This window comes from Paramacrobiotus metropolitanus, unplaced genomic scaffold (assembly GCF_019649055.1).
Source record: "Paramacrobiotus metropolitanus isolate TYO unplaced genomic scaffold, Prichtersi_v1.0 Parri_scaffold0000025, whole genome shotgun sequence".
Lineage (NCBI taxonomy): Eukaryota > Metazoa > Tardigrada > Eutardigrada > Parachela > Macrobiotidae > Paramacrobiotus > Paramacrobiotus metropolitanus.
In genome coordinates, this window is record NW_026570245.1 from 932,300 (window position 1) to 958,537 (window position 26,238).

At 43.4% G+C, this 26,238-nt stretch overlaps 4 protein-coding genes across 6 annotated transcripts in view; 3 read left to right on the top strand and 1 right to left on the bottom strand.

The window, feature by feature from the left end:
- Positions 1-25: 25 nt before the first annotated feature.
- LOC129587472 (ubiquitin-conjugating enzyme E2-22 kDa-like) lies at positions 26-1,696 on the bottom strand. Its single transcript, XM_055481234.1, has 3 exons — positions 888-1,696; positions 472-792; positions 26-335 (listed from the first exon to the last, which is right to left on the bottom strand). Exons 1-3 carry the CDS (start codon positions 1,248-1,250, stop codon positions 288-290), a joined length of 732 nt encoding a protein of 243 aa, XP_055337209.1. The 5' UTR covers positions 1,251-1,696; the 3' UTR covers positions 26-287.
- A 1,234-nt stretch (positions 1,697-2,930) lies between these two features.
- Positions 2,931-8,466, top strand: LOC129587439 (DNA-directed RNA polymerase I subunit RPA2-like). Its single transcript, XM_055481181.1, has 17 exons — positions 2,931-3,308; positions 3,391-3,468; positions 3,563-3,691; positions 3,757-3,876; positions 3,939-4,004; positions 4,072-4,146; positions 4,286-4,384; positions 4,449-4,621; positions 4,703-4,912; positions 5,011-5,128; positions 5,412-6,329; positions 6,422-6,598; positions 6,698-6,927; positions 7,028-7,169; positions 7,402-7,687; positions 7,806-8,095; positions 8,156-8,466. Exons 1-17 carry the CDS (start codon positions 3,207-3,209, stop codon positions 8,372-8,374), a joined length of 3,432 nt encoding a protein of 1,143 aa, XP_055337156.1. The 5' UTR covers positions 2,931-3,206; the 3' UTR covers positions 8,375-8,466.
- Positions 8,467-8,789: 323 nt separating this feature from the next.
- On the top strand, positions 8,790-11,444 carry LOC129587530 (UV-stimulated scaffold protein A-like). Its single transcript, XM_055481324.1, has 3 exons — positions 8,790-9,309; positions 9,392-10,180; positions 10,439-11,444. Exons 1-3 carry the CDS (start codon positions 9,037-9,039, stop codon positions 11,192-11,194), a joined length of 1,818 nt encoding a protein of 605 aa, XP_055337299.1. The 5' UTR covers positions 8,790-9,036; the 3' UTR covers positions 11,195-11,444.
- A 433-nt stretch (positions 11,445-11,877) lies between these two features.
- LOC129587474 (ryanodine receptor-like) overlaps positions 11,878-26,238 on the top strand; it is a 28,121-nt gene continuing 13,760 nt past the window's right edge. Inside the window, exons 1-35 of one of the 3 annotated variants that reach the window (XM_055481238.1) lie at positions 11,878-12,173; positions 12,816-12,947; positions 13,959-14,054; positions 14,125-14,196; positions 14,363-14,551; positions 14,680-14,882; positions 14,944-15,018; positions 15,106-15,289; positions 15,351-15,479; positions 15,598-15,767; positions 15,827-15,978; positions 16,083-16,277; positions 16,357-16,574; positions 16,638-16,890; positions 17,345-17,464; positions 17,530-17,731; positions 18,037-18,456; positions 18,764-19,075; positions 19,140-19,434; positions 19,702-20,003; positions 20,080-20,301; positions 20,556-21,002; positions 21,878-22,838; positions 22,950-23,182; positions 23,262-23,383; positions 23,440-23,686; positions 23,756-23,908; positions 23,976-24,091; positions 24,167-24,321; positions 24,426-24,524; positions 24,581-24,719; positions 24,831-24,866; positions 25,117-25,390; positions 25,463-25,616; positions 25,681-25,807. In XM_055481238.1, the coding sequence (XP_055337213.1) occupies positions 12,114-12,173; positions 12,816-12,947; positions 13,959-14,054; positions 14,125-14,196; positions 14,363-14,551; positions 14,680-14,882; positions 14,944-15,018; positions 15,106-15,289; positions 15,351-15,479; positions 15,598-15,767; positions 15,827-15,978; positions 16,083-16,277; positions 16,357-16,574; positions 16,638-16,890; positions 17,345-17,464; positions 17,530-17,731; positions 18,037-18,456; positions 18,764-19,075; positions 19,140-19,434; positions 19,702-20,003; positions 20,080-20,301; positions 20,556-21,002; positions 21,878-22,838; positions 22,950-23,182; positions 23,262-23,383; positions 23,440-23,686; positions 23,756-23,908; positions 23,976-24,091; positions 24,167-24,321; positions 24,426-24,524; positions 24,581-24,719; positions 24,831-24,866; positions 25,117-25,390; positions 25,463-25,616; positions 25,681-25,807 (7,264 nt within the window). In that variant the 5' untranslated portion in view covers positions 11,878-12,113. The remainder of the gene's footprint in view (positions 12,174-12,815; positions 12,948-13,958; positions 14,055-14,124; positions 14,197-14,362; positions 14,552-14,679; positions 14,883-14,943; positions 15,019-15,105; positions 15,290-15,350; positions 15,480-15,597; positions 15,768-15,826; positions 15,979-16,082; positions 16,278-16,356; positions 16,575-16,637; positions 16,891-17,344; positions 17,465-17,529; positions 17,732-18,036; positions 18,457-18,763; positions 19,076-19,139; positions 19,435-19,701; positions 20,004-20,079; positions 20,302-20,555; positions 21,003-21,877; positions 22,839-22,949; positions 23,183-23,261; positions 23,384-23,439; positions 23,687-23,755; positions 23,909-23,975; positions 24,092-24,166; positions 24,322-24,425; positions 24,525-24,580; positions 24,720-24,830; positions 24,867-25,116; positions 25,391-25,462; positions 25,617-25,680; positions 25,808-26,238) is intronic. The other 2 variants (XM_055481237.1, XM_055481239.1) reach the window with 2 other exon arrangements.

The window sequence follows — 26,238 nt, forward strand, 5'->3', positions numbered from 1 at the left end:
AAAAATGATCGCAGCCAGAGCCCGGTTGATATCTGGATTTCATTTTAATTCCTTTCAAACGCGACAAAGGATCTTTTTACACATAAAACTAATAAACTATCGAGACCAGTTTTCCTTAAAATTCTTATAAACAACAATAGTAGGAGCAGCAAGATTACGTCTGTCTACCGACAAAAGGTCGAAAAAAAAACAAAAGTGCCGACACTGTTGGGCGAAAGACAAATAACTGGGAAATAAAAAATACGCGAACAAGACGTCATATTATTGACAAAAATGAAACGACAAGGTTAGGATTTTCGTTTCACTGTACAGAGGCACTTCATAATACTGGAGAGCTGCAAACAAATAAAACTCAAAATTATAAACGTAAAAATTATTATCTGTACAGAATACTGTTGGAGTATTCATAATGTATCACGTAATACGAGGTAAAAGAGACGGAGTACGTTACTTATGTACGATTTACGTAACTGTATCACCCAGGTTATCTTTAAATGCGATCGCTTGCTGGATGGCTAATTCTTGATCCAGATCCTCCAACTGAGGGCTACCACATAAATTTTCGAAGGCACGTTCGATGTCCCATTCCGCAAACGCCAACGCATCCCGTGCCGACGTCTCATCGCAGCATCCCGTCTCGATCAGCTGAGCGACTTTGCTGTCCATTTCCGTGTATGCTGTGCTGGTAGCATTAGCGTACACATGCAGCCAGTACCGGGCCGTCAGATCAAACTGGTCCCGGTTACTGACAAACTGGTATGCTAAGATGGCATTGGCAGAATCCCCGAGAAGCTAAAACGTTAACGAAATGTGTGTCCTTATAACGCAACAATGCAATTAGGTCATTATAAAATGCGTGCGCTTTAATGCACTAAATGTGTACGTACCGGAGAACTGAGCAAACCGCGAGCACTTCCCAAAAGTGTCTTTATCGTCATACATTCGCACCATGTGCTGTAGAAGCCGGGATACAACCGTCCCGTGACTGGACAAATGTTTGGATGCCAGATTTTTGTTAGGAAGCGCAGATTCGGCGGACGCTGCGGATAATTTTCCGGAAGCTTGACATCCAGCAGGAAATCAGCGTCTTTGTAGACACTTCCGGCCGGTCCAGCGATGGTCACCGTTAGAGTTTCTACACGATTTTCTATCATATCCCAAAATACGACGCGGACGTTCTCGTCTGGTTCCTTGGTCATATTGGTCAGTTCCACTAGCAAACGGCTAATCGCGGTATCCGACAGTGCCATCTCCAACAGCCAAATTAAGAAAGCCAACAAGACAGCACTACCATTACGTACTCAGTAATCTACCTCGATTATACCATACAATAATTTTCAATTTCAACACAAACCAAAACGATAACGAAAACTCAAAACTGAAAGGCGGCCGAAACGTTTTTTCGCTTTCAATAATCTTAAAAAATTGAAACAGGACGACGTCATGATCACGTTCAACCAACAGACGGCTAAAAGGCTGCATGCAGTGCACGTTGTAGTCGCATGACATCATTAGAGACGAAGCATGCGGCCGACCTCACGCTGGCTATCTGGAGGTTTTGTACTCGTATACAGTAACTCTCGTATAACTCCCACGCGGTTTCATAGAAATCGCAAAGAAGTGCAGTAGCTCAATCTTCATTCGACCAATGCACAATGACGTAGTACGCGCCCGTCAATAATAACAAGTACTGTATTAAACACTACCCTTCACCTTGTCCAGTTGGTTCAAACTTTCAAAAATCCCATATTCGAAGAAGGCCTCACCTTCTTTTACCGAGAACAGCTTTTTTATCTTTTCCGGATCAGCCAGTACGCAGTACACTAGTGACGTTGCGCAAACGCGCTTCTGGTGGCAGTTGCTGGTCGCTCGTCGCTTTTATCCAGTCTGTGCTCTGTCTATCAGAGATAGAGCGCAGACTGGATAAAAGCGACGAGCGACAAGCAACTGCCACCAGAAGCACGCTGCGCAACGTCACTACTGACAGGCTACGATGGGATCTTTCGCCGCGGAATTCGTGAGAATCTGGCAATATGAACAAATCAGCCGACCAGTTTCTGAGTTGCAACGAAGTCAATGGAGTAATAAATTTAACAGACACATTATCATACACAGACACACTGCATTCCAATGCTTTCAGCAAACATTTTGCTCACCGGTGAACGTAGCAAGTTTCGAAGAGATGACAACATTGTTTCCACCGTCATGCTTTCACACCACGGATCGAAGAATTTTCGACAGATCTCCCCTGTTTTCGAGCAAATGTTGGGATGCCAGACTTTTGTGATGAATCGCATCTTTGGTGGCTGTTCAGGATAATCATAAGGGATCCTGATGTTTATCAGGAAAGTGCCACCTGCGTAGTCAGTACCCACTGGTCCCTTTATACACCTAGCAGTATGTCCAGGCGATTCTCTACCGTCTCCAAGCTAAACACACCATTGCGCTTATCCACATTCCCAGGGACGCTATTCCGACTTAATTCAAAATACAAGCGATTTTTTGCAGTGTCGGACAGTGCTCCTTCTGACATTTTGTCTTGTATACATACAACTGTTAGTTTGTTAGGATAAAGCAAATTTACTGTAAATAAATTTACACACAGAACTCAGATACACACAAGTCACAAGTGACACAAACAACTTTTAATCTTCGGAACGTGAAGACGGTAGAGTAAGCTGTAAGAGCTCCAAAGTTGTTAAGTAATAAAAAATCAATATAATAACCACTGGATGTTCCATGTAATGTCCAATCTGGACAGTGGACACTGGACACCTGCATGATGAATGCATCCAATGCATGAATTCAGTGACGTCTTGTTGACAATCGCCTGCCCAAGGCGGATGCGGTATGCAACGGATACCGTCTGGAACGAGCTTCCGGTTGAAGATAATGCCCCTTACTATGTTGAAGCTTTGGATGCTCTAAAAAGCAGTTTTGACTTTTGAGTCTTTCGCTCGACTCATCCTGTCATCCAGTGCCAAAAAAAGTTTTTCAACGAAGTTTTTGAATTTATAAGCGCAGTAATATGTTTCCTTTCACTTATTAATTTAACAGCAGATGCTGCAGGAAATGAGTTAAGCAAATCTCAGTGTGTTACCTGATTCCATACCGATCGCCGAAGTGCTTGTGCAGCTTGTCGTTCTGATTCAACAGATTGATTACGGTTTGGCTTGGCGTGTACTAATCACCACAAAAACTGCAAAATGCCTGAAAAACCAGAAATCTCTGGAGTTGTGTCGGATTTAACCACCTCACTGCGCAATCTGACAGCAAGCGGACCTGTGATCGCGCCAGCAGCGTACGAGGTACTATGAGATTTGCAAATTGCATGTCGAAATCTGGGGAAATTGTCGAGTTGTCGACCTAATAAGGTATTCCGATTGACAGCCGGTCCAGGCTCTAACCCGTCCTCACATCGACTCCTTTAACTTTGCTATTGGCGATGGATTGCGCTACGCTATCGAGGTACTCATTCTTGAACATACTGCCGACGTGAAACGCGATGTAAATTTCCTGCCATTTGGTGGCTTTCGGCTTGCGATAACCGTGCGCTTTGTAGGATATTCCCTGGCAGCGCGTAAAGCTAAAAGATGGAAGGATTGTGGGGCTGAAAATCAGGGAAGCCAGCGTAAATAAACCGGATAATACCAACGCCAGAACTGTCAATTCGCAACTGAGACCAACCGAGGTGAAGAATTAGAATTTAAGCATAACGAACATTGCAATTGAAGGTAGGGCTTCTTTGATTTTTAGTGTCGGCAAAGAAAAATTACATACGCTGGTGCCTTGAAGTTGAAGCTACGGTGGTCGTTAAATGGAGAAGAAATGGGTGATTTTGAGCGACCAGGTGGCGAGATTCCAATTATGGTTAAGGTTTGTCCGCATACTTCGGTGCCATGCAAATGATCGCGAAACAGCTGTTTTGTTTTCTGTAGTCAAGTAAATGCCATCTTCACGGTTTGACGCCGAAACAGCTGATCAAATGTGGAGAAGAGGAAAACGTGAGAAAATATTGTTATTGAGATATTTCGCATATTGATTGAAGTTTTGTTATGCTGTAATTTGCAGGAGTTTGGAGGATATTTCATTATTAATGGGAATGAAAAGTTGTTACGACTGCTGATAGCACAGAGGGCGAATTATGTAAGACTAGCCATTTTTGGTTTTGTTAGGAATATTGTAATCAGTTAAAATTCTGTGTATACTTAGATTTATGATATTTTTTTCGTTTCGTTAATCGTAAACTTTTGAGCTCGTTTCATGCGCGGCTTTGATTCGTTAGGCGATGGCTATCAAGCGTAGCAGTTGGGCAAAAAAAGAAAAGGATTTCACGGAGTTCGGTGTTACTGTTCGCTGCGTGAAACGAGATGGGACTGCCAACGTGAGTGGCTTGAAGCGACGTGATGTGAAATTACTATTTTCAGTTATTTCGATTTTTTATGTAGACGAACGTGCTCCATTACCTCAGCACCGGAACTTGCACTCTGTCATTTGTCCTGGATCGAGAGCCGTTTTATGTGCCAGTGATGCTTGTAATTCGAGCTCTCACGAATTGGTCCGACAAGGAAATCTTTGAAGAAATTGCCAAAGGCCAGGAAGACAATGTTTTTCTGAAAGGGTAAAATTAACACAATCTTCTTGTTTGTTGTCGCGCTCACGTAAAGCATCCGTTTTGATTTAAGTAACTCTATGTTTGCAGATGTGTAATGTCCATGATGAGGCAGCTGTTAGCAGAAAAGAAAGACAAGCTATACAGTCAAAAGGGAGCGCAGAAATTCTTAGGGCAGGAATTCCGAAGTAAATTCCGGGATGCCGACTTCTATACTGACGAGGAAATTTGCGAAATATTGTTGAAGCGATGCGTAGCCATTCATCTGGAAACGAACGAAGAACGCGTGCGATTTTTATGGTACGTTTCCTTTTTCTTCATAATTGTGCAGGTTTCACGTGCAAGGGTTTTGTAAGATTGTGGTTGCAAGTGGAAGTTACTTGCTTTTTTCCGAATAGCTTCATGGTGAGAAAGTTATACGTATTTGTTCGTGGAGGATGTGCAGTGGAGAATCCTGATAGTCCTATGAATCAGGATATTCTGACTTCTGGAAACACGTATCTTGTTGTTCTTAAAGTAAGAATGCAGGTTTGCTTTTTATTAACCCTAGGCTAGGGATTCGATTTGTTTGCATTAAACCCTGTTATGAGCGGTCAATGGAACGTTTGCAGTGTGCTGAATTTGTTCGTTAAAGTGCTGCTCGTTTCTTTAACTGTAATAATATATCGCTTGGTGCTTGCTGTACATTACAAAATATCGTATCGTTTTTCTCTGTTAAAATTACTGGCACATGCAGTAGTAAATGATTTCTTGTTCTGTACGATTTATTCTTGTTAACCTTTATCATTTGTCGCTTCAGGAAAGATTGGAAATTCTCGTCAGAAACGCGCTGTTTGCCATTCAAAAAGCAATGGATAGGCCGGGGACAAAAACCAAAGCCTTGACCACGCAGTACGTGTCCGAAGAGTTCAGCAGAGGAGGACTAGTTACTCGTCCCATGCAGTATTTCTTGGCTACCGGAAATCTCAACCCTAAAACATTGGTTAATCTCCAACAGACTTCCGGTTTTGCGGTGGTCGCTGATAAAATCAACTACATGCGTTATATAGCACATTTTCGATCCGTACATCGCGGTGCATTCTTCCAAGAAATGCGGACCACAGCCTGCCGGAAACTCCTACCGGAAGCATGGGGATTTATGTGTCCTGTTCATACTCCTGATGGAGCACCGTGTGGATTGTTGAACCACCTAGCTGCTGCATGTCGGGTAGCGAGGGGATGTCCAGTTCCCCCAAAATTTCTGGACTTACTGCGAAGTCTCGGAATGATTGATCCGGATGCCGTTCCAATGGGATTGTTCATGGAGTATCATGTTGTAATGGTGGATGGAAAAATGGTGGGATGGTTACCGGATCACAGTGCTGCTGAAGTCGTCGATTATTTGCGAGTATTAAAGACGTCGGGGAGTATACCAGAGGACACAGAACTAGCGTTTGTGCCGAAGAGCGATTATGCTGGACAGTTTCCGGGATTGTATGTCTTCCTGTCCAGTATGGGACGGTTCAGCAGACCGGTGATCAACCTCCGTACCAATACTGTCGAATGGATTGGATCTTTCGAGCAGGTGTATCTCAACATCTGCATAAAGAAGGAAGAGGCTTATCCAGATCTGACGACCCATATGGAACTGACAGAGCAAGTGTTTTTGTCGGAGGTAGCTGCCATGATCCCGTTTTCGGATCACAACCAAAGTCCCAGGAACTTGTACCAGTGTCAGGTCAGAAATTTGTCACTGCATCAAACTGAGAAAACTATATCAAAACTCACAAGTGCTGAGATCGGTGTGTTAAATAAATTAATTTTTGATAGATGGGAAAACAGTCTATGGCTACACCGGTATTAAACTGGCCGGCACGCGCCGACAACAAATTATACCGTATTCAGACACCGCAGTCGCCTTTAGTTAGGCCAAAGGCCCATGAATATTTCAAAATGGATGATCATCCGATGGGAACGAATGCCATCGTTGCGGTCATATCCTTCACGGTAAGGAGAAGTATTTTTAGAGTTTTGGTCCATCGAAGTAACCATCAGGCAAAGATTATTTTCCCTATTGTTGCCGCTGTCATATGTTGCTTATTTCAGGGATACGATATGGAGGATGCCATGATTATTAACAAAGGCTCTTTTGAACGTGGCTTTGGTTATGGAAGCATCTATAAATCTGAATTCATTGATTTGAGAGAGAAGTCCAAAAGTTCAAAAGCCACGTATGTTTTCGGAGTTGTCAGTTCGGATGCCAAGCTTCGAAATCTTGGGCCCGACGGACTGCCGTACGTGGGCACACGCATTGAACCAGGCGACGTGTTGTGCTGGTAAGATGGTTGTCCAACTTGATATTAAACTGCTTCGGTTTGCTGTGTGACAAATATGGACCTTGGACGCAGTTTTTTCAAATGCATCTTGTTGATGTAGTTATTATGATAAAATATCCCAGAGACAAAAAATTGAGACATGGGATGAACTGGAGATGGGTATTGTGGATAGTGTCCGTTGTCTGGGTTCGGAAAGCGGAAGCGAGGTGTACAATCATGTGTGCATCACTATGCGTATACCTGTAAGTTTACTAAAAATAAGTTTTCTGTTATCCTCCGAAGTGGCGCGTACAAAACAATTATATGTTTATAATTTTTGTTTTTATGCTCGAATTGTGTAGAATTGTTTCAGTTTTAGTTTTCTTGATTTTATTTACTTATTTTAATTTTTTGTTATTTTCATTAGCCAGTTCATATAACTCTGCTATGCAGTCAACTGCATAATGGATATTGTGAACTTCGTTACTTTTGCAGAGACCGCCGACAGTGGGCGATAAATTTGCCAGCAGACACGGACAAAAAGGTGTGTGTAGCAAATTGTACCCTGTGGAAGATATGCCGTTCACTGAATCCGGCATGATTCCTGATATTATCTTCAACCCTCACGGCTACCCTTCCCGTATGACGATTGGGATGATGATTGAAACAATGGCCGGGAAAGTGGCAGCTCTGGATGGAGTGAGTTTCGATGCTACACCCTTCGTCTACGGCGAGGATAACACAGCGATTGAACGTTTTGGGCAAATGCTACAAACGGCAGGTAATGAATTTTGGACTAAGTCGATTTAAGTACTTATTGGTTTGTCACTTGCGACAGTGCACGCTTTCTTGCATTCATCGATTAGTGTAATCTTGAACGATTTCTCATTTGCTGATAGGGTTCAACTTTTATGGAAATGAGAGAATGTACAGTGGAGTGGACGGACGAGAACTGGAAGTGGCTATCTTTTTCGGTGTGGTGTATTATCAGCGTTTACGGCACATGGTGTCGGATAAGTATCAGGTGCGAACCACCGGCGCTGTGGATGAACTGACTGGTCAGCCAATTAAGGGTCGAAAGCGGGGCGGTGGAACGCGCTTCGGTGAGATGGAACGGGATGCTCTCATTGCACACGGCGCTTCATATCTGTTGCATGATCGTCTGTTCAACAATTCAGACGGAACAACTGTAAGGTTATTTCCCATCAGCAGCTAGTAGTCCTGGGTTAATCGTTAGTTTGTTTTGCAGAGTCAAGTTTGCAAAATGTGTGGGAGTATATTGTCACCGATTGTGATACCGCGGGAAGATCCAGCCGACGCATCACTGCCCATACAGTGGATGTGTAAAGTGTGCCCGAACGGTGGAAAGGTGGTGACCGTGAGAATACCGCAAGTGTTTCGGTATTTGGTGGCAGAGTTAGCGTCGTGTAATATGAAAATTATGCTAAAAATTGAGAAGTCAGCATGAAAACTTGCTCTAGTAAAGTTTTATTTGTTCTGTCGTTTGGTTTTCGTTGTCTGTGATAATGCCATGCTAAAATAAAAGTGCCGAGCTGGTGATTTGCCATTTTCCCAGGAAACAGTTGCCTTACGTTCCTTACTTATGGACTTCATAATCTTCATTCAGAATGTATTAACAACAATGATCACTGTCGACAGTCTACACGAAAGACTGTCTCAGCGAGTGCAGTTTTTCCCAGTTCACGTTAGAAGGGACAGACTATTCATAATTCCACTAATTTAATCGGCAGGAAATGCGCAAACGGAAATACAATGTCTGGCCATACTTCGCCATCGAGACTTTCGCCCACTGGCGTTCGCTGCTACCGCAGTCACCGCACTGCTGGCGGAGCTCATGCACAGCTGCGCGGTTCTGTTTCCGGTTTTCAGTTGATTGACTTGACTTTTGATGGTGATCAATATCATCTTGTCTACGTACTTAATCGAGTTTTCTATTGGCGAAGGAAACATCTGAGAAAATCGTTTTTCGCAGCTCCATATGATGCATATTTTTTTAGTTTTACTCGTATTTATCATTAGTTGCCATAATCTATATGGTCGTTCAAGTCCTTAATTGAAAACAAACCCTTTTTTGTAATTGTTTTGGTCACTTCGCTAAGTTTTCTGATTATGGAGGAGCGCGTTCAACATCGTCTTTTGCAGCTCATTGAAGAGGAAGTTAACTCCGGACACAATCGTACTTCCGATAAATCGCTAAAAGAACTGAAATCCATCTGTCGACAATCAGACGAATACGTGAAGGAAGCCTTTCGCCTGTTATGGGAGCATTTGTCCCAAGAACATGCAGAAATGCGCTGGAGCGCTTTCTTGTTGATCAGGGAGTTGTTTGATCGTTCCCATTGTTTCCGCGAACTTCTCATCGAGAACTTGAATGACTACATGGTAAGCATTGCAAAGTGTACCTGTGAAAATAGCTTTTACAGTGTATATTGATCCACTTCGAACATTTTGCATTTTTTTGTAGGTTCTTGTTGCCGAGACTGATCGACGTAAACCGCTGCCAAAACCAAAAATCGTTGCTGATCGTCTGAAACAAGCATCCGTAGCGCTGTTTAAATCATGGACAGACAAATTTGGCTCAACCTATAAGAAACTCGATTTGGCGTACCGCTTTCTGGATGATACGAAGAAAATTGTTCATCCAGCCAGCTCAGCATCGTCGTTTTCCGATCTTTTCACACCGCGCACGGAATCACGAAATTCAACGATTCAGCAAAAGAAAATCGATGCAATTAAATCGCAAATATTGGAAAGTGAGGAGGAATTGGATAATCTAATGAACGAAACGGAAAATCTTTTCCGTATCGTTGTGCCTGATATTCTTCAGGATGCGTCGCCCAGTGTCGAGCAGACGAATTTGCGGGCGCATGGATTGCCGTCGACCGCGTCGTTCAGTATTCAGGTGGATTTAATCCCGCGCACCCTTCGCATGGAGCGGACTAGCGAGACTGAAGCGCTTATTGAGAAGATGGAGGAAAATGCGGTGCTGCTTAATGGGAAATGTCTCCCCTTGACGGTGCATTGGTTGAGTGTTTTGTCGAAGTCTGGCGCACAGCAGGAGGATGTGAAAATGTGTATCGATCTGAAACAGCGGATTGAAATCTTGCTGAGAAAAGCCGCTACGCTTGGGATTAATTTTTTGAATCGGAGTAAACGAAAAAAGGGTGATAGTGATAGTGAAGAGGAAGATTTTGTCGACGTTCCGGAAGGGAGTTTTCAGGAAACCGAAATGGTCAATCTGGATGACGAATTGGTAATCATGTGTTGTTGCACTGTTTCGTGTTTAAAGAATTTTAGATATGTTCTTATGTGATCACTGGTTTTTGTGAACTATTGTTTTTGCACTTGATCTAGTTTTTAGTAAAGATTTTTTACTGCGCCATAGTAAATTGTTTTATCGTTTATCAATTAACATGCAAGTATTTCTGTTATATTGTGAGTTTGTGTTGTTTATGTTATGTAATATGTACTGATGTTTGCATTTTCACCTTCGACTTTTATCCGTTTGTAGAAACCCTCCACCTCTGGTGTGAACCCTGTATATCAAACAAGTTCGTCGGCAACTCTAGAGACGGTGCCTAAGATGAAGTCCGTATCGACGCGCGACGCACATTTGTCCGTGGCTCCTGTTGTTCCGTTCGGCCCAGATTTGGAAAGGTGGGGTGAGCCTTCCGACAAACTGCCGGAGTTACCCGCCAACCCTAAAGTGGACGCTGTCCATCGTTTCTGGGCCGCCCCCGATACGGAAAAGGACTCGCCCAATTTACAGGTGGCAGAGTCTTTGTTGAGTCGCACGATGCCGTTTGCTGGTAAATTTGAACCGGTTAAATGGTTCTGTCGCGCTCCTTTGCCGAACGGACAACTGTGTCCACGTCAGGACCGTGTAAAGTGCCCGTTCCATGGAAAAATTATCGCCCGCGACGGGACAGGCACGCCCTCAGATGAAGAAGAGCGCCGGAAGGAGAGACTGGCGAAGGAGAGAGCCGAGGCGGAAAAAGTTCCTGACTGGCAGGAACCGGAATTCCTAAAAGATCTCGAAGCAGCAACGGGAAAGAATTTGAAAGTAGAGAAGCGGAAACCGCGAAAGCAGGACAATTTGACTGATCTGGCGGCGGAGGACAACACTCCGAAAAATCGTTTGGCCAAGAAGATTTTTGATAGAGCAGCGGTCAAACGGGTAGCTGCAACGATGGATGCGGTGCAGAGAAAAAATGCCGCTGAGAAATTTCAGCATAATTGGAATTATGCCAGTATCTCTCATACATAAAACTGTGATTGTGCTGGTGAGTGGTGTGATTTTGCTGCGATTTTGTCTCATCTTAGGAGACGGTTTGTAATACCGGTGTAACATTTTTTTCAATGGAGACTTCCTTAATAATTTTAGTGAATTTTTTAGCACTTTCTGGGCTCTGTATCTTTACCACGGGTAATTGTAATGTACTGTTATTAACTGAAATCAGCTGCGACAACTTAATTACAGTTACAGAATGTTTCAAGTGCATGAATTAAATTGCATTTCGCAGCCCATAGTAGTTGGGATGTACTTGTACTTCTTTGACCCGGTCTTTGGAGATGAGTAACTTGATTTGAAGGTATAGCTGTCCGTAAGGTCACATGCCGCCATCAGATTTTGTTTCGTTTTGATTCTCGATTGTTGCGCTCATTGCAAAATCACCGCATATTCCTGTATCATCTACTAAGGGACATTTTTGTATTTAAACAAATGCGTCATCTGTCTCGTTTGCAAGTTTTGATTTCACTCTTGAGTGTTTCGTATGTGGAACGCACTGAGTCGCTCATCTCGTTCCTGCAGAGAGCCGGCGCTGGCCAGTTGGCGCGTCTTCGGACGGCGCTTGGATGCCAAAAATAGCTCCTCCTAGCTAACTAACCACAAATTGTGGGTGGATGTGAAAGTAATGACTGCGAAAAAAAACTGCGGATGGCATCCTGTACAGTTCGGTGTTTGATCATTTGGAGTGTGCGCACGGGGTGAAGCGGCAATTTGGCGATGCCATCGCCGTTTTTTGACTCTCACCCGCAAAAGGATTACATGCCGGTCCGGCGCCCAGTTACGGACTTCAGGATGTGTTTTGGACTGGATCTTGATTTTATCTCATGGGAACTTCTCTAATTCACCGGTGGAAGTAAATGGAGATCATTCGCTGTTTTATCTGATAGAATAAATCATGGGTGATAATCCAGAGGCCGTTTCATCCGAACAGGATGATGTTTCATTCTTACGCACTGTAAGTTATGTACCATATAGATGGACCAGCTTAGCTACTGGCCGTCGGTCCTGAAAACGTTTTGCCTTAAAGAGTACATTACTAGCTTAGGCTTCACTATGCAAATGATTTAATATTGTCAAATGCAACGATTACAGGATCAGCGGTTTTCGTTTTCATACATTTGATTTTATCGAACACATTTTCCTCATGAAATATTTTGTAATAAATTAGCAATTCGCGATATTGGTAACAGAAGTGGTTTAATCGGCATATATATACATTGCAAAAATTTGTATGCTTTATAATTTGTGAGAAAAGTTTTACAGAACACTGAGAATAACTGCGGTATTGACATTTGAATAGTAGATAAAGTTCGGGAGGTGGTGGGGATTAATTATTCCGGCATCCGTAATATTTTAGCCAGAGATAAAACAAGATTTAAGACTAATGTAATGAAGTCTCTTACGGTTAGTAAGTAACTCATTGCCAGTACTATTATTGAGTAGCTATATAGTATCATAAATTATTATTAGTAGTAAATTATTGCGCTTATGGTTTTCGAATTGTTAAAATAAATTAAAGGATTTTTAGTTATACAAGTGCATATTGTTACATCTTTTAGTAAAATATGCTTGCAATCTGGAAAGTTTGCTTTGTTAGGACGACATCATTTGCCTGAGCTGTACCGTCCAAACGGGCCGCGATGCTGGAACCGGAAGCGGTGAACGTGTATGTTTGGCCGCCGAAGGCTTCGGAAACCGGTACTGTTTTCTGGAAACCGTTTCCGATAAGGTACACTGTCCTGCGAAATCTTTTGTTATGCCTTAACAGCATTCATTGTCAGTCAGCGATAAAAAGATTCTGGGCGATAATGATTGACTTTTTGTACTGATTTACGCTTTCTTTTTTTATATGTACAGGGTACGAGATTTGTAACTAGGTATTCATGAGTGAATGCTATAATATAGCATTCACTCATCATATAATATACTATGTATATTATACATAGTACGCTTAGGTGCGTTAACTGCAACTGAATCATGTGGAATTTTTAGTGGCCGTTATGAGATCAAAGCGTTGCGGAAGCGCTTTTGGGAATGCGCTTTAATGGGGTTGCGCTAGAGAGGGAGACATATTCTCGCTTATGTCTGCGATCTAGTAGTAATCATCGGCAAATCCCAAAATAGTTGCTTGTTTTAGTCCGTGTTTAGCACTTGTTGTCATTACAAATAGTGATCATGATGCTGAGTGTACGTAGTGCAACAAAAAAACTATATACCGCTTTCCCGTCTCGTTAACTTACTACTACCAATACTATATAAATTAGCTATACTGTATTAACCATTATTAATATACGATTATTCACTATGTTACTCGTACTTGCACAAAGTCTGTACATAAATCTGGCTTTTAGTTCGAAAATAAAGAAAATTTTCGAAAAATTGTCGCTATTTTATCGTAACGTAGCTATTAAATATGCCACATTTATACAGGGTACCCTCTACTTCTATAGCGACAACGTAGCCACCATACTGCGCACATTTTCGACAGTATATTTTTACTTGTTAATATGTACTCTGTATTTCATTCAAGTTGTCTCAAAATAGCTGACCAGTAAGTTAATAAACGTAGTTAAATGATGCAATCAAGATTCATAATACAGGGTACTGAGGGTACCAGTCAAGGTTTTTATTTATGCTTTTATTACTGGTACATTAGTTTTTCATAGTAGTTAATAGAGTTCCGTAGTTGTTCCATACGGTGGACGTGAGGTGAAAAACTTTTAATGTTTTTTTTGTGTAGGATCGTCCCCCCGATTTGGCATCATGCATGCTCGTTATCGAGCAAGCACTTTCCGTGCGTGCCCTACAGGAAATGGTCAACGCCACTTCTGAATCGGTATATCGACTTGGCGGACTACGTTTTTCCGTGCTGGCAAAGTTCAAAATTTTTTCTATCCACACGATAGGGAACGCAATCTGGACACCGGACATTGTTATACGGTCATGCGGTGCTGCTCCGTCATTTCAACAGTGACATGGTAATCAAATTATGACATGAATTTTTCGTTGAATTTTTTTACGCCAAAAATTACTGTAAGCTGGCATTACTAAGTACTGCGAGAAATAGGACTACCATGTTTACGTCCTGTTAAAATGAGAATTTGGTTATGACGATGTGTCTCGTAAGCATTTATTTTTCTTTAGTATCTCACATGTCTCAGCACCAGCTCATCCAGTGACAAATTAGCCTTTGACGTGGGATTACGCGAGACCGCACAAGGCGAAGCCTGCTGGTGGACCATCCATCCCGCTTCGAAGCAGCGCTCGGAAGGCGAAAAGGTCCGGGTGGGCGATGACCTTATCTTGGTCAGCGTGGCAACCGAACGTTATCTGGTTAGTACATTCTTTGTGTTGTTGATGTGCAAACTGAGCTTCATCGTTTTGAAATTTCGGAACATTTTAATTTCCATTACGAATGCTGAATTATACCAAGAAAATTAATGTCGGTTAAATAATTTCAGCACACTCTGAAAACGGATGAATGCTCCGTAATTGCATCGTTCCACCAGACATTATGGACCGTGCTACCCATCGCTTCCGGCAATGTTAAGAATAAATTTATCAGTTTCGTCTTTGGTCAGGAAGTGGTGCGTTTTTTCCACGGACATGACGAATGTATGACCATACCGGAGAATTGGTCCGATCATCCACAGCACAATTTAAAGTAATATTGCATATAAATTGAAATTATCGTGTGCGACTCAATATTCTGCCTGTTTTTTCAGTGTGATCGTCTATGAAGGCGGTGAAGCCCTGAACCGGGCTCGATCGCTGTGGAGGATCGAGCTAATCCGAAACCGGTAAGCTGTTTTTTTTGCTGTTTTCTATGCATCTCGTATTATAACGAGATGCATAGCGCAGCAATAAAGGATTGATTTATTTTTTAGTTGGAATGGTGGTTTTATCAACTGGAAGCAAGCCTTTCGCATTCAGCACATTACCACCGGACGGTTTATGAGCGTAACCGAGAATCCCACACCGGAATCCGGGAAAAGTCGATGGCGGGTGTCATTGGTGCCGCGCAACCAGTCCAAACTTGAAGACACTGCATTCTTCCTGAAGGCCAACAAAGTCCGTCCATACTGCGTACAAACCGGTAGTTTATGTGGTTTACGATGACACCTTTTTCCAGGACGATAAAGAGCATGGATTAGATGAGAAAGAGAAAGAAGAAGAAGGCATGGGTGCCAGTACGATTAAATACGGCGACACCATGTTCGTCATACAGCACTGCATTACTGGACTCTGGCTTTCATATGACGTAAGCGACAATTACATTTACTTATTTACACGTGTGCATTTTACGTTTTGGTTTAAAATGTTGTAATACTTCAGTGCTAATTTAATACAAAATGAGCATAATATGTACGTTTCAATAGACTGTGGAAGAAACTCGACGGGGTGTGGGAAAAGTGGAAGTCAAATATCTGTCCATGTCCGAAGAAGGTCACATGGATGATACGTTGTCGTTTACGCGGTCCCAACATGAGGAGTCGCGATCGGCGCGGGTTATCCGCAAATGTGTTTATTTATTCAACAAATTTAACCGGTAGAGCTTATTATTAAATTTCAAATGTTAGTAGCGCAGACAGTTGACCTTTCATTTAGGGCCTTGGATGCACTGCAAAATCAGCCAACAGATTCACGAGGACGTACCGATTCCGTGGGACATGCACCGACACCACGGTTTAACCTACGTGAAACCATTGATCTTCTCAAGGATCTGATTGGATATTTTGCCCAACCGGAAGACGGAACGGGTAAAATGTTGTTATTTTAAAAACGAGACAAACTCCTGAAAAATTTATCCGGCAAAGGGCTTCTTGTTGCGCTCACTCATTTTATTTTAGATTTTTATTTGCAGAACATGAAGCAAAACAAGTTCATCTTCGCGCTTTGCGCAATCGACAGGATCTCTTCCAGCAAGAAGGCGTACTGAGCCTGGTTTTGGATACCATTGATAAAATCAGCGCTCTGACCAACCATGGTATTTTGACCACGTACCAGGGTGACGAAGGAGGTTGGGATGAGATCTCCACGAACCTGTACTTACTGATTGGTAAATACCTTAATATTAAATAATATAACGCCTGCTTTAAATATTGTATTAATTAATTATACAATGTTTTTTGTTACAGCGGCAATGATCAAGGGCAATCACGGCAACTGCGCACAATTTGCTCAGTCGGCGCGCTTGAATTGGCTGTTCAGCCAATTGTCGCAGCAAGGCTCGGAAGGTGTGCTAGGAGTGTTGCACTGCGTACTGGTCGACAGTCCGGAAGCGCTTAACATGATCAGAGAAGATCATATTCGAGCGATTATTTCGCTTTTGGATCGAAGCGGACGCGATCATAAGGTGAGTGATTTTTTCCGATATACAAAATTCGTACGGGACTTGTTTAGCGGAAACGCGACGTAGGTGTTGGATGTCTTGGGATCGTTGTGCGTGGGAAACGGTTTAGCTGTGCGTTCCAGCCAAAATCACATCTGTCAGCATCTGCTGCCAGGAAAGGACCTGTTGCTGCAGACGAAATTGGTGGATCATGTGGCATCCATGCATCCTAACATCTATGTCGGCTATGTGGAAGGCTCGGCAATTTTCAAGAAATGGTATTTTGAGGCTATTGTGGATCATCTTGAACCGGTGTCCAATCATATGCCTCATGTGCGCAGTAAGTTATCGTAAGGTAAAAAATTACTGGAATTGTTACGTACTACTCTCACCTTATGTACATGTAGTGTAACAAAATCAAGTGCAACTTACAATTAGTGCAGTACACGTTCTCACTACCTAGTAACATACCCTAACCGGTAAGTAGTCACCACGGGCCTTAACTGAGCCGCCACACTACGACACTTCATATATTGATAGTGGATAACTGAAGATGTTATAGTACTGTAATACTGTATAAAGATAATAAATGCTAAAGTGTTAAAGAGATGCTCGAGTCCGGGACTCGAGCCCTTCTTTAACACTTTAGCATTTATTGTTCGAATACTGGAATCGTACCGATTGTGAAGATATCACTTGAAAATCTTCACAATCAAAGCAAAGTATTGAACTGATACTGATAATCATCAAGTACTCGACAATTGACATGATTTGTGTATGATTTTGTTGAATAGTCGGATGGGCCAATACGGACGGGTATGTTCCCTATCCTGGAGGCGGTGAACGGTGGGGCACAAACGGTGTCGGCGATGACATGTTCTCATTTGGGTTCGATGGAATCAACATTTGGATCGGTAAGCGTATTATTGGATAGGTTTGTATTTTAATGTGCTTGCCTAAAGATTTTACGTTTTCGTAGGGGGTTATTCTCGAGCGGTTCGCATGTACGATCCGTCGATTACATCCGGCTTTCACAAAGGAGACATCGTTGGCTGCAACCTGGATCTGACGATTCCGGAAATTTCCTTCAGTCTCAATGGGATTCGCTTACGAGCTACAATCAGAAATTTCAATACAACCGGCATGTTCTTTCCGGTTGTCAGCATGTCGGCTAGATCCAGGTGAGTACAGTATCCTTTACATACGTACTGATACAAATACCCAATTTTCTACACCTAAAATATTTTTGGGGCTTAATTTATGTAATACGCAGTGTAATTCTGTTAACTAAAAATGGTAATGTGCGGTGTAATTCTTTTTACTAAAAATGCAAACATAACTATAGTTAATTTTATGCTCAAAATTATTGTTTGAACTTAACAAGTTTTAACAAGGACTACACTTGAATCGAAGGTTTGAATTTGCCAGTGCACTACGTTTTTTTGCCAAGTGTTAACCGTTTGATTACAACATTCTTCTTCTTTAGCGTCCGGTTCATGTTGGGAGGAGATCACGGTCGCTTGAAACACGGTCCACCATCCGGTTACTCGGCGGTTATTGAATCACTCTTACCGAAAGAAACTTTGCGCATCGAACCGCGCTTTTTCTTTGGCGACATTAACCGGTCGCTGTTGGCCGGACCGAGTCTGGTCCAGGAGAATGTGGGATTCGTCCCAGCTCCCATTGACACCAGCAGCGTTATTTTGCCCAATTACATTATGCAAGTGCGTGATCGTTTGGCGGAAAATATTCACGAACTATGGGGAATGAGTAAAATTGAAGCGGGATGGACGTACGGAGAAGTGCGAAACGACCCGCTCAAGCATCATCCAAATCTGACCGCCTTCAAGAATTTACCTATTAGCGAACGGAACTATGATATTACATTGTCCGTGGAATTATTAAAGTAAGTTATCATTTCTCAGTCCTGCAATGTATACTTGAATAACCGTTGAGTTCATACCATTGCAAAATCACAAGTAAAATGCCATGATGGATGATTTTCTACTTCGGGTCAAACCGTAATATATGTGACTGATCGTGAATAGAATATACCCACAATATGTATAAAGGATACCCACAATATGTACAATATCGTAGAACAACGGTTTTATCGAGTCCCATTGAGATACATTCGCAAACGGGTATCCGGAAACATTTGCATATAGCGAAACGAATCAATTTTTTATTAAATCTGTTTCGTTCTTTTGCAGGTGCTTATTAGCACTGGGATATCATGTCAGCATGATCCCGACCGATGCTCGCATCCGCCAAATGAAGCTCTCCTCCACGTACACTCAACCCAACGGATACAAACCCGCCCCGCTGGATCTCTGCAGTATCCAATTATCATCCAAAATGGAGGAACTTGTAGAAATCCTATCGGAAAACATCCATAACCTTTGGGCTAAAACGCGCATCGATCAAGGCTGGACATACGGATTGACCAAGCAGCCGGTGACCAAACGCAGTCCGCATTTGGTGCATTATGTCGATGTGGACGATACGATAAAGAAAATCAATCGGTTGCCAAATTCATTATAAACATGATTGGGACTTTGAGTTGTAGTGTTTTTGTTTAAAATGTAGTGACACCGCGTGTGAAGCCGTTCGGACACTCCTGGCATTCGGCTACACCATTGAGCCACCAGCCGGGGATTCCGCTCATAAGCCGGGCGGTGCAGCCATGCGTGTGCCGGAAAAGAAGCAGATTACGCGGAGTTATCGGGCGGAGAAGACGTACGCGGTGACGGAAGGGAAATGGTACTATGAATTCGAAGTGATGACCCATGGATACGCCAAGATCGGTTGGGCGCTGGTCGGATGTTCGGCCGGAATCGAAATGGGAGCCGATGAAAATTCATACGTCTTCGACGGATTATCGGTAAAAATATGTATTTTTCAGCAAAAAAATACAAGGGGACCTTGTTTTCAGCTAGCCATTGTTTACTATTATACAGTGTATACTCACACAGTACGTTCCCTAATTCCGAATTTTTATTTGCCAGTTCACTGCAATATTTCTCCATTCTGCAACGCTATGTACAGATACGTTAGCATAAAATAAGTTTACATATCGACACATATGGCTTATCATCGTTTCTTTGGTCGCTTAACAGATGTGTCTTTGATATCATCGCTTCGTGAATAGGGCCGGAAATGGCATCAAGGACCGGAACCTTTCGGTCGCCCGTGGCAAGTGGGCGATGTCTTAGGCTGCCTTCTGGACCTCCACGATAAAACCATCAGCTTCACATTGAACGGTGAACTGTTGGTGGATCCATCGGGCAACGAAGCCGCGTTCGAAAACGTCACAGCAGAATTAGGCGGATTCGTCCCGGCTTGTACACTGGGAGCCGGTGAACGGGGGCGATTTAATTTTGGACAGGATATCCATTCGCTTAAGTTTTTCACTGCCTGTGGTCTGCAAGAAGGATATGAGCCATTCTGCGTGTAAATAAAATCCTTTATTTTGGAGTCATATGTACTGACTGCGCCAGTACGGTAACCTGTTTCTGCATTTGTGTAGTAACATGACGAAACCGGTACCGTTTTGGTATGATCGGGAACAAGCGATGTTTGTGCCGGTGACCGATGAGAACAGCATGCTGGAGGTCAGCCGCATTCCCCCCACGGCTGGTGCTCCACCGGCGATTAAATTATCACGCCGCTCACAAGGAGTGTCCGACAGATTGCAAATGGAATTTCTGCGGCTTTCATTGCCGATTACGTGCCGTGAGCAATACATAAAGTATGTTTAAATCAGACGCAGTAATACAATTACTAACAATTTTGTAGTAGGCTGGCAGTGTCCAAGAATGAAATAAACCATCCTTCTGTAACCGATGTTGGTTCTTGCTGGCATGTTTCTGCAACGGTTAACACTATATTGTGTTTCGATAACTCTGAATAATTTTTGAAACAGATAGGCGTTACGGTACGCTATCGCTTTTTGCAAAAACCGTTTAATGAATTGTTCAATAATTATTACCTCATTGCTGCTAGCGACGAAGAGAAGCAACGCATGGTCCATGACCTGGAAATTGCTAAACGAGCCACCCGGCGTAATCCTTCCGTCTCCCAACTGCAACGTCTTCCTGGTGCTATGGGCGGGAAGATTGAAGAGCACATGATTAGCGGCGGTTTCTCCGAGAACGATATTCAAGGTCTGACATCGCAAGGACGCTTCATCACGGAAGAATCGGTCGATATGATGGAGACGGGGGATATGGAACCCCCCGAACCGGTACGCAACGTCCCGTTGCCCCGCGGATCGATGGGTCCGGAAAAATTTCAACGACAGCGCGGTATCATGAAGAAAACGCAATCGCTGGATGTTAATGAGGATATGCAGATTAGTGTGCCGATTAATGCCAATCCCTATGCGACTGTACAGACCTCCAGCAAACGGATGCACCGGAGTAGCAGTGAAAATCGACTTCAGCCGGAAACGTAAGCGAATGTTGGGAAATCTTTGTCGCATGCACGCAACGGTGGCTAATCGCACGCAGTTGAATGCTGTTTACGAGCAATACGAAGCTTGCTGCACTAACACACATCTTTAGTTGGATTTTATTTTTTGTCTTGAAAATTTTAATTTTTTGACTGGAAGGGTTCAGACATAAAAACACCGTTTAATGTATTTTTAAGGGACACCGATTCATTTCTTAGTGAGACCAGATACGAAAAAATCGTTCCAAGGCAACATTCATTGGATAGAAGCAGGACGCATCAAAGGTGACACCTAGTTTTGCAGCACCGGTTTATGTTAAAATTTAATTTTGGCAAGCCGTATTCGAATTCGAAACGGCTCAAAGATATTAGGTTCAGATATGGTAGTCAGTTTGCATTCGATTGACTGAATAATAAAAACTCATTCCAGTAACAAGTGTTTTTATCGTTAGCAGTCTAATAGCAAAAACTGAATTAAGCGAGAGACGAAAATCCGTTTGTCTGCAAAATTTAAATTTGCGAAGGTAATTAGGCACATTTGGCTACAGCGAAATACAATCCCGGTGAAAAGTATTTGCAAAACAAATTCCAGCGGAAAAACATTGCGAATCAGTTAAAGAAAACTGTTTATAAGGATGCCAGGGCACGATTATGGAACGTGTTCATTTTTATTTTTCAAGGAAGTTAATGATTTCGTAAGAGTTAGAAAAACTGCCGGCAACTTCGCGACAACAATAAACGATCACAGAGGTCAAGCAGTAATTGCGTTTAACGCTGTCCAGTTGTTGCTTACTACCGGCTATCTTTCTCTTACCTGAAAACGATTGCCAAATACAGAGTGCTAGAGTGATTTTTGGTACCGGTGTGTTTTTTAGTGCCAGCCGTAGCCATGAACCCAGCCTGAGTAAAACTACAACATGTTGTGTGTTTATTCATGACAGCACGCCGGCAGCACCCGATGGTAAAGCCAAGAAGCGTTCACAGAGTCCGTTCTCTTATCTCACCAAGAAAATCAAAGAATCCGCCAGCAAACGGTCGGCATCGAAAGAACGCCCGGAAAATACGTACATCGTTGAGCGGAAACCCATGAACCAGACGATGACCCAGGTGACCAGTGATGGTATGTTGCGCACCCCGGATATTACTTTAGCCGCCGGAACCGCCGGTGGCCCCGCCCTGACCCTCCGTATGCCCACTCCCCTACCGTCTTTCACCAACGCTCAGGATCTGATGACCCCGACCCCGGATATCGAGATGATGACCCCGCGAGTGGCCTTCGGTGTGGACGATCAGAATCGTCCACTGTCCGGTTTGAGCGGGATGTCGGACGTCACTACCGCCAGTTCCACCGTTTTCGACCTGGTCACCGAGTTCCACTATGCGGTCCGCATTTTCCCCGGTCAGGATCCCAAGTGTGTGTACATTGGCTGGGTGACATCGGATTTCCATCATGCCCAGAGTCCGTTCGCGTTGGATTATGTGCGGCGGGCGGAGGCCAAGATTCTGGATGTGGGCGGCCAGCTGAAGAGCCACTGTTTCTTCCAGAATTCCTATCTGGTGTGTGCCGGGGATCTGCAGGAACAGGCGGCTAATCAGGGTGGACAGGATAAAGGACGCGCCTCGCCGGGATTGCTGATCGGCACCACGATCGATGTGGCGACGGGCATGTTGACCTTTAATTTCAATGGGCGGGAAATTGAAGAACGCTACCAGATTGAACCAGCCACCAAACTGTACCCGGCAGTGTTTGTGGAGCCGACTAGTAAAGAGGTTTTGCAGTTTGAATTTACTGGGAATAAATCGGCATTGCCGCTGTCCAGTGCGTTATTCCTTCGTGTAAGTGAGCAGTATTGGTATTAAACTGCTTCATAACGGTGAATTGGTCACATTTTCACATGCTGAAACTACTGTACACATTTTTAGTCGTAATTTGTTGTGCGATTACAGGATCGGTCATTAACTCCGCAATGTCCACCGCGTTTGCGCGTGCTGACTCTTCGTCCCAACCAGTGGTCACGTGTGCCGAGCCAGTTTCTCCGGGTGCACGAACTGAAAATGTCGGATGTTCGAGGTTGGAGTATGCTGTGCGATGACCCCGTGTCCATTCTTGCGTTGTATATTCCTGAAGAAGCACGGTGTATTGATATTCTGGAACTAATTGAAAACGAGGATCTGCTATTGTATGTATACCTAATCTTTTACAGCTTTTGTATAGGACGTGACCTTTTGCTTCTCTCATAATTGTATTGTGTTTATTAGGTTCCACGCTCATACGCTGATGCTATATTGCGCCATCTGCTCTCATGGAAATTATCGAGTAGCCCACGCGTTGGTTAAACATGTCGACCAGAAACAGCTACTGTTTGCCATCCAGAATCCATGTAAGTGATTGTGTTACATAAAGCGATGTGTGACCTAATGGTTTCATTTTGTGCAGATATGTCCGGTGCATTACGCAGAGCATTCTATGATCTGTTGATTGCTCTGCATTTGGATACATATGCAAAAGCAATGTACAACACCCGTGACGAATATGTCATCCCGGTGGCGAAACGCGAAAGTGGAAAGCGCCGGCCAGCACGTAGCACACCCGATCTGATGCGACAACAATCGGTCAGGGATATGTCGACGAAGAATTCCATCCGACCGGCGCTCAATATGAAAGACAAGATTTCCAGCGAAGGGTAGCAAACCGAATACTTTAAACCGCTTCTAATTATCGACCGTGATTAATCGGCGGTTTTTTTTATCAGGGAGGATCAAATTCCCATCAAACAAATGACATGCCCGTCGTTTCCTCTGACCGTTCTTAAGGAATACGTGATGGACGCACTGGTTGATGGGGTTCGAAAGGGCACAGCACACTGCCGGGATCCCATTGGTGGCAACTATGAAAACCTTTTCGTGTTAGTTATTTTTCGATTTCAGTCGGTGTTTCGTTTGCGATTTAGCAAGTCTGCCTTTTTTCTTCAGGCCGCTGCTGAAAATCGTCGACCAGTTGCTTCTTGTTGGATTCATCGAGCAAAACGATATGGATCGACTGCTGATGTTGGTTGATCCGCCAGCTTTTGGAGGCGTATTAGATCACCGTTAGTCGAGGAAATTCTGGGTTGAATGTAATCTTCTAATTTCGGTGTCTTTCTAATTTGTTATCGGGTCTTTAGAGCAAATGGATCGCGGACTGCTGCACATCCGTTTGGATGAAGGCGTTAAATTGCAGTTGTGTTACGTACTGCAGGATCTGTGCGACGAACGAGTTCGCAAACGCATTGAAGAAATTGTCTACTTTTCGGAAGAATTTGTAGGAAAAGCCCAAACTGTAAGCGAACGTACAAAACGCCAGCAAACAATCTTACAACGAGATTTCTAATTATTATTATTGTTTCCCTTACTTCATAATCAGAATTCTTATTTTCGTAACAGGATCAATTAAACCGTTATATCGATATTAAAGCATCTGACCTTCCATCGTCCGTCGCGGCGAAGAAGACGAAAGAGTTCCGCTGTCCACCGAAAGAACAAGTACAATATAATTCTTGTTTGTATTGAACAAGCTTGCACGATTTGATATTATCCAGATGAAGATGCTCCTGTCGTTTAAACATCCCGAGGAAGAAGAATCCGCATCGTGTCCGTCACCTGAGGATCTCCGCGAGCATTTGGCGTATTATCACTCTTCCTTGGTTGACCGGCTTGGTCCAAAACCACAGGAACGAGGTACACTTTGCTTGAGGCGATGACTTGGCTTGCTTATGTATTGTTTTACTAAATAACGGTTTTTGTTGATTTTGTTGTTGGTGTTGTTTATTTGGTTTCTTCTATCTACAGTCACTCGTTATACTCGTGATCTGGGCTACTCGAACGGTAATTCCTTATTTCAACTTATTAACTTTATTTTAATATGATGCTTGCTTACTGTGCATTTGAAGCGTATTTATTTCCTAATGCGCACGCAAAATGTATTTTCCGTTACAAATCAATACTTTCTGCTTTGTCCGCTTGTTTGAATTTTTCCCCCGCTTATTTTCGTTTTGGCTTGTTTTAAGTTGCCAGTGTACAGCCGGTTTATGGTGGGTACGGCCGGTTTTTAACGAAGCAGTATGTTAATCTACAGAGGTTTTGACTGAGGTCATCAAGAAGAGTGTTATCAGCTGGGCAGCGGAATCCCATATTGATTCTCAAGAACTCATTAAAGAGATGTTCTCCCTTTTGCACCGCCAGTACGACGGTGTGGGTGAAGTTCTGAAAGCCTTGGAAAAAGCGTATGTGATCAGCAATTCCAGTCATGCGGATGTCACGGCTCTGCTGGCGTCCCTCGGACGTGTGCGTACACTGCTATCCGTGCAAATGGAGAAGGATGAAGAGGCAGTTCTGCGCGTATCTTTATGGTACAAAACTGCTTAGAATGCGCTTTTCACCCTAAACTTTGTGAGCGGTAGTCTGTGACAGTTTGCCTTTAGGGAGCTGATGAATAATCGCGTCTTTTTCCAACATCCCGATCTGATTGGCATGTTGTGCATCCACGAGAACGTTATGACGGTGATGATGAACACTATTGGAAAATCGCAGAACGTGGAATCAGATCGACAAGCAGGACAGAGTGATGGACAGAAAGTAATTGCTTAAACTTTATTTAATTGGTGTTTTGGAAAAGTATGACTTGCGTTTCTGTTTTCAGGACTCTGCTGACATGGTCGTCGCTTGCTGTAAATTTCTGTGCTACTTTTGCCGTACTAGCCGGCATAACCAGAAAGCCATGTTTGAGCACTTGGGCTACCTTCTGGACAACAGCAGCATGCTACTTTGTACGCATTAATTAATTTTAGAGTACTACTTATAATGAGCACAGTTTATCTCAACAAAGCGCAGAAAATTGCAGCACATGCTCCATTGCAGCAGCGCAGAAAATTGCAGCTAAAACCCCTCCCTTACCCCCCTTTCTTTTATTTATTGATGGCCCGGTGAGGACCTCCTACATTTTTTGGCATTTACATTTCTCAGTTTCACTCCTACATAGGATCGTCCTAAGCAGGAAGCAGCCAATTTGGCTACCAGAGCAGTCCACTGACTGCTGACCGATTCTCCTGGAAAGGAGTATGCCGATTTCGGCTCTACCAGAACTCTTCGTGGAGTTTTGACCGAACGTTTCCATCACAGCCACTTCGGCTTCGCACTCAGCCACCTTGGCTTCACTCGTATTCGCTGCGCCTATCGTAGGCCCGGTTGCCGGTTTGGC

Excerpts from the sequence above, each read along its gene's own strand:
- LOC129587530 (XM_055481324.1), top strand. The coding sequence starts at position 9,037 with ATGGAGGAGCGCGTTCAACATCGTCTTTTGCAGCTCATTGAAGAGGAA. Across the intron at positions 9,310-9,391 it reads AGAACTTGAATGACTACATG|GTTCTTGTTGCCGAGACTGA; the intron begins GTAAGCATTGCA and ends ATTTTTTTGTAG. Across the intron at positions 10,181-10,438 it reads TCAATCTGGATGACGAATTG|AAACCCTCCACCTCTGGTGT; the intron begins GTAATCATGTGT and ends ATCCGTTTGTAG.
- LOC129587439 (XM_055481181.1), top strand. The coding sequence starts at position 3,207 with ATGCCTGAAAAACCAGAAATCTCTGGAGTTGTGTCGGATTTAACCACC. Across the intron at positions 3,877-3,938 it reads AGATTCCAATTATGGTTAAG|TCAAGTAAATGCCATCTTCA; the intron begins GTTTGTCCGCAT and ends TGTTTTCTGTAG. Across the intron at positions 5,129-5,411 it reads CGTATCTTGTTGTTCTTAAA|GAAAGATTGGAAATTCTCGT; the intron begins GTAAGAATGCAG and ends TTGTCGCTTCAG.
- LOC129587472 (XM_055481234.1), bottom strand. The coding sequence starts at position 1,250 with ATGGCACTGTCGGATACCGCGATTAGCCGTTTGCTAGTGGAACTGACC. Across the intron at positions 793-887 it reads GCGGTTTGCTCAGTTCTCCG|CTTCTCGGGGATTCTGCCAA; the intron begins GTACGTACACAT and ends TTAACGTTTTAG. Across the intron at positions 336-471 it reads AAGATAACCTGGGTGATACA|CTCTCCAGTATTATGAAGTG; the intron begins GTTACGTAAATC and ends ATTTGTTTGCAG.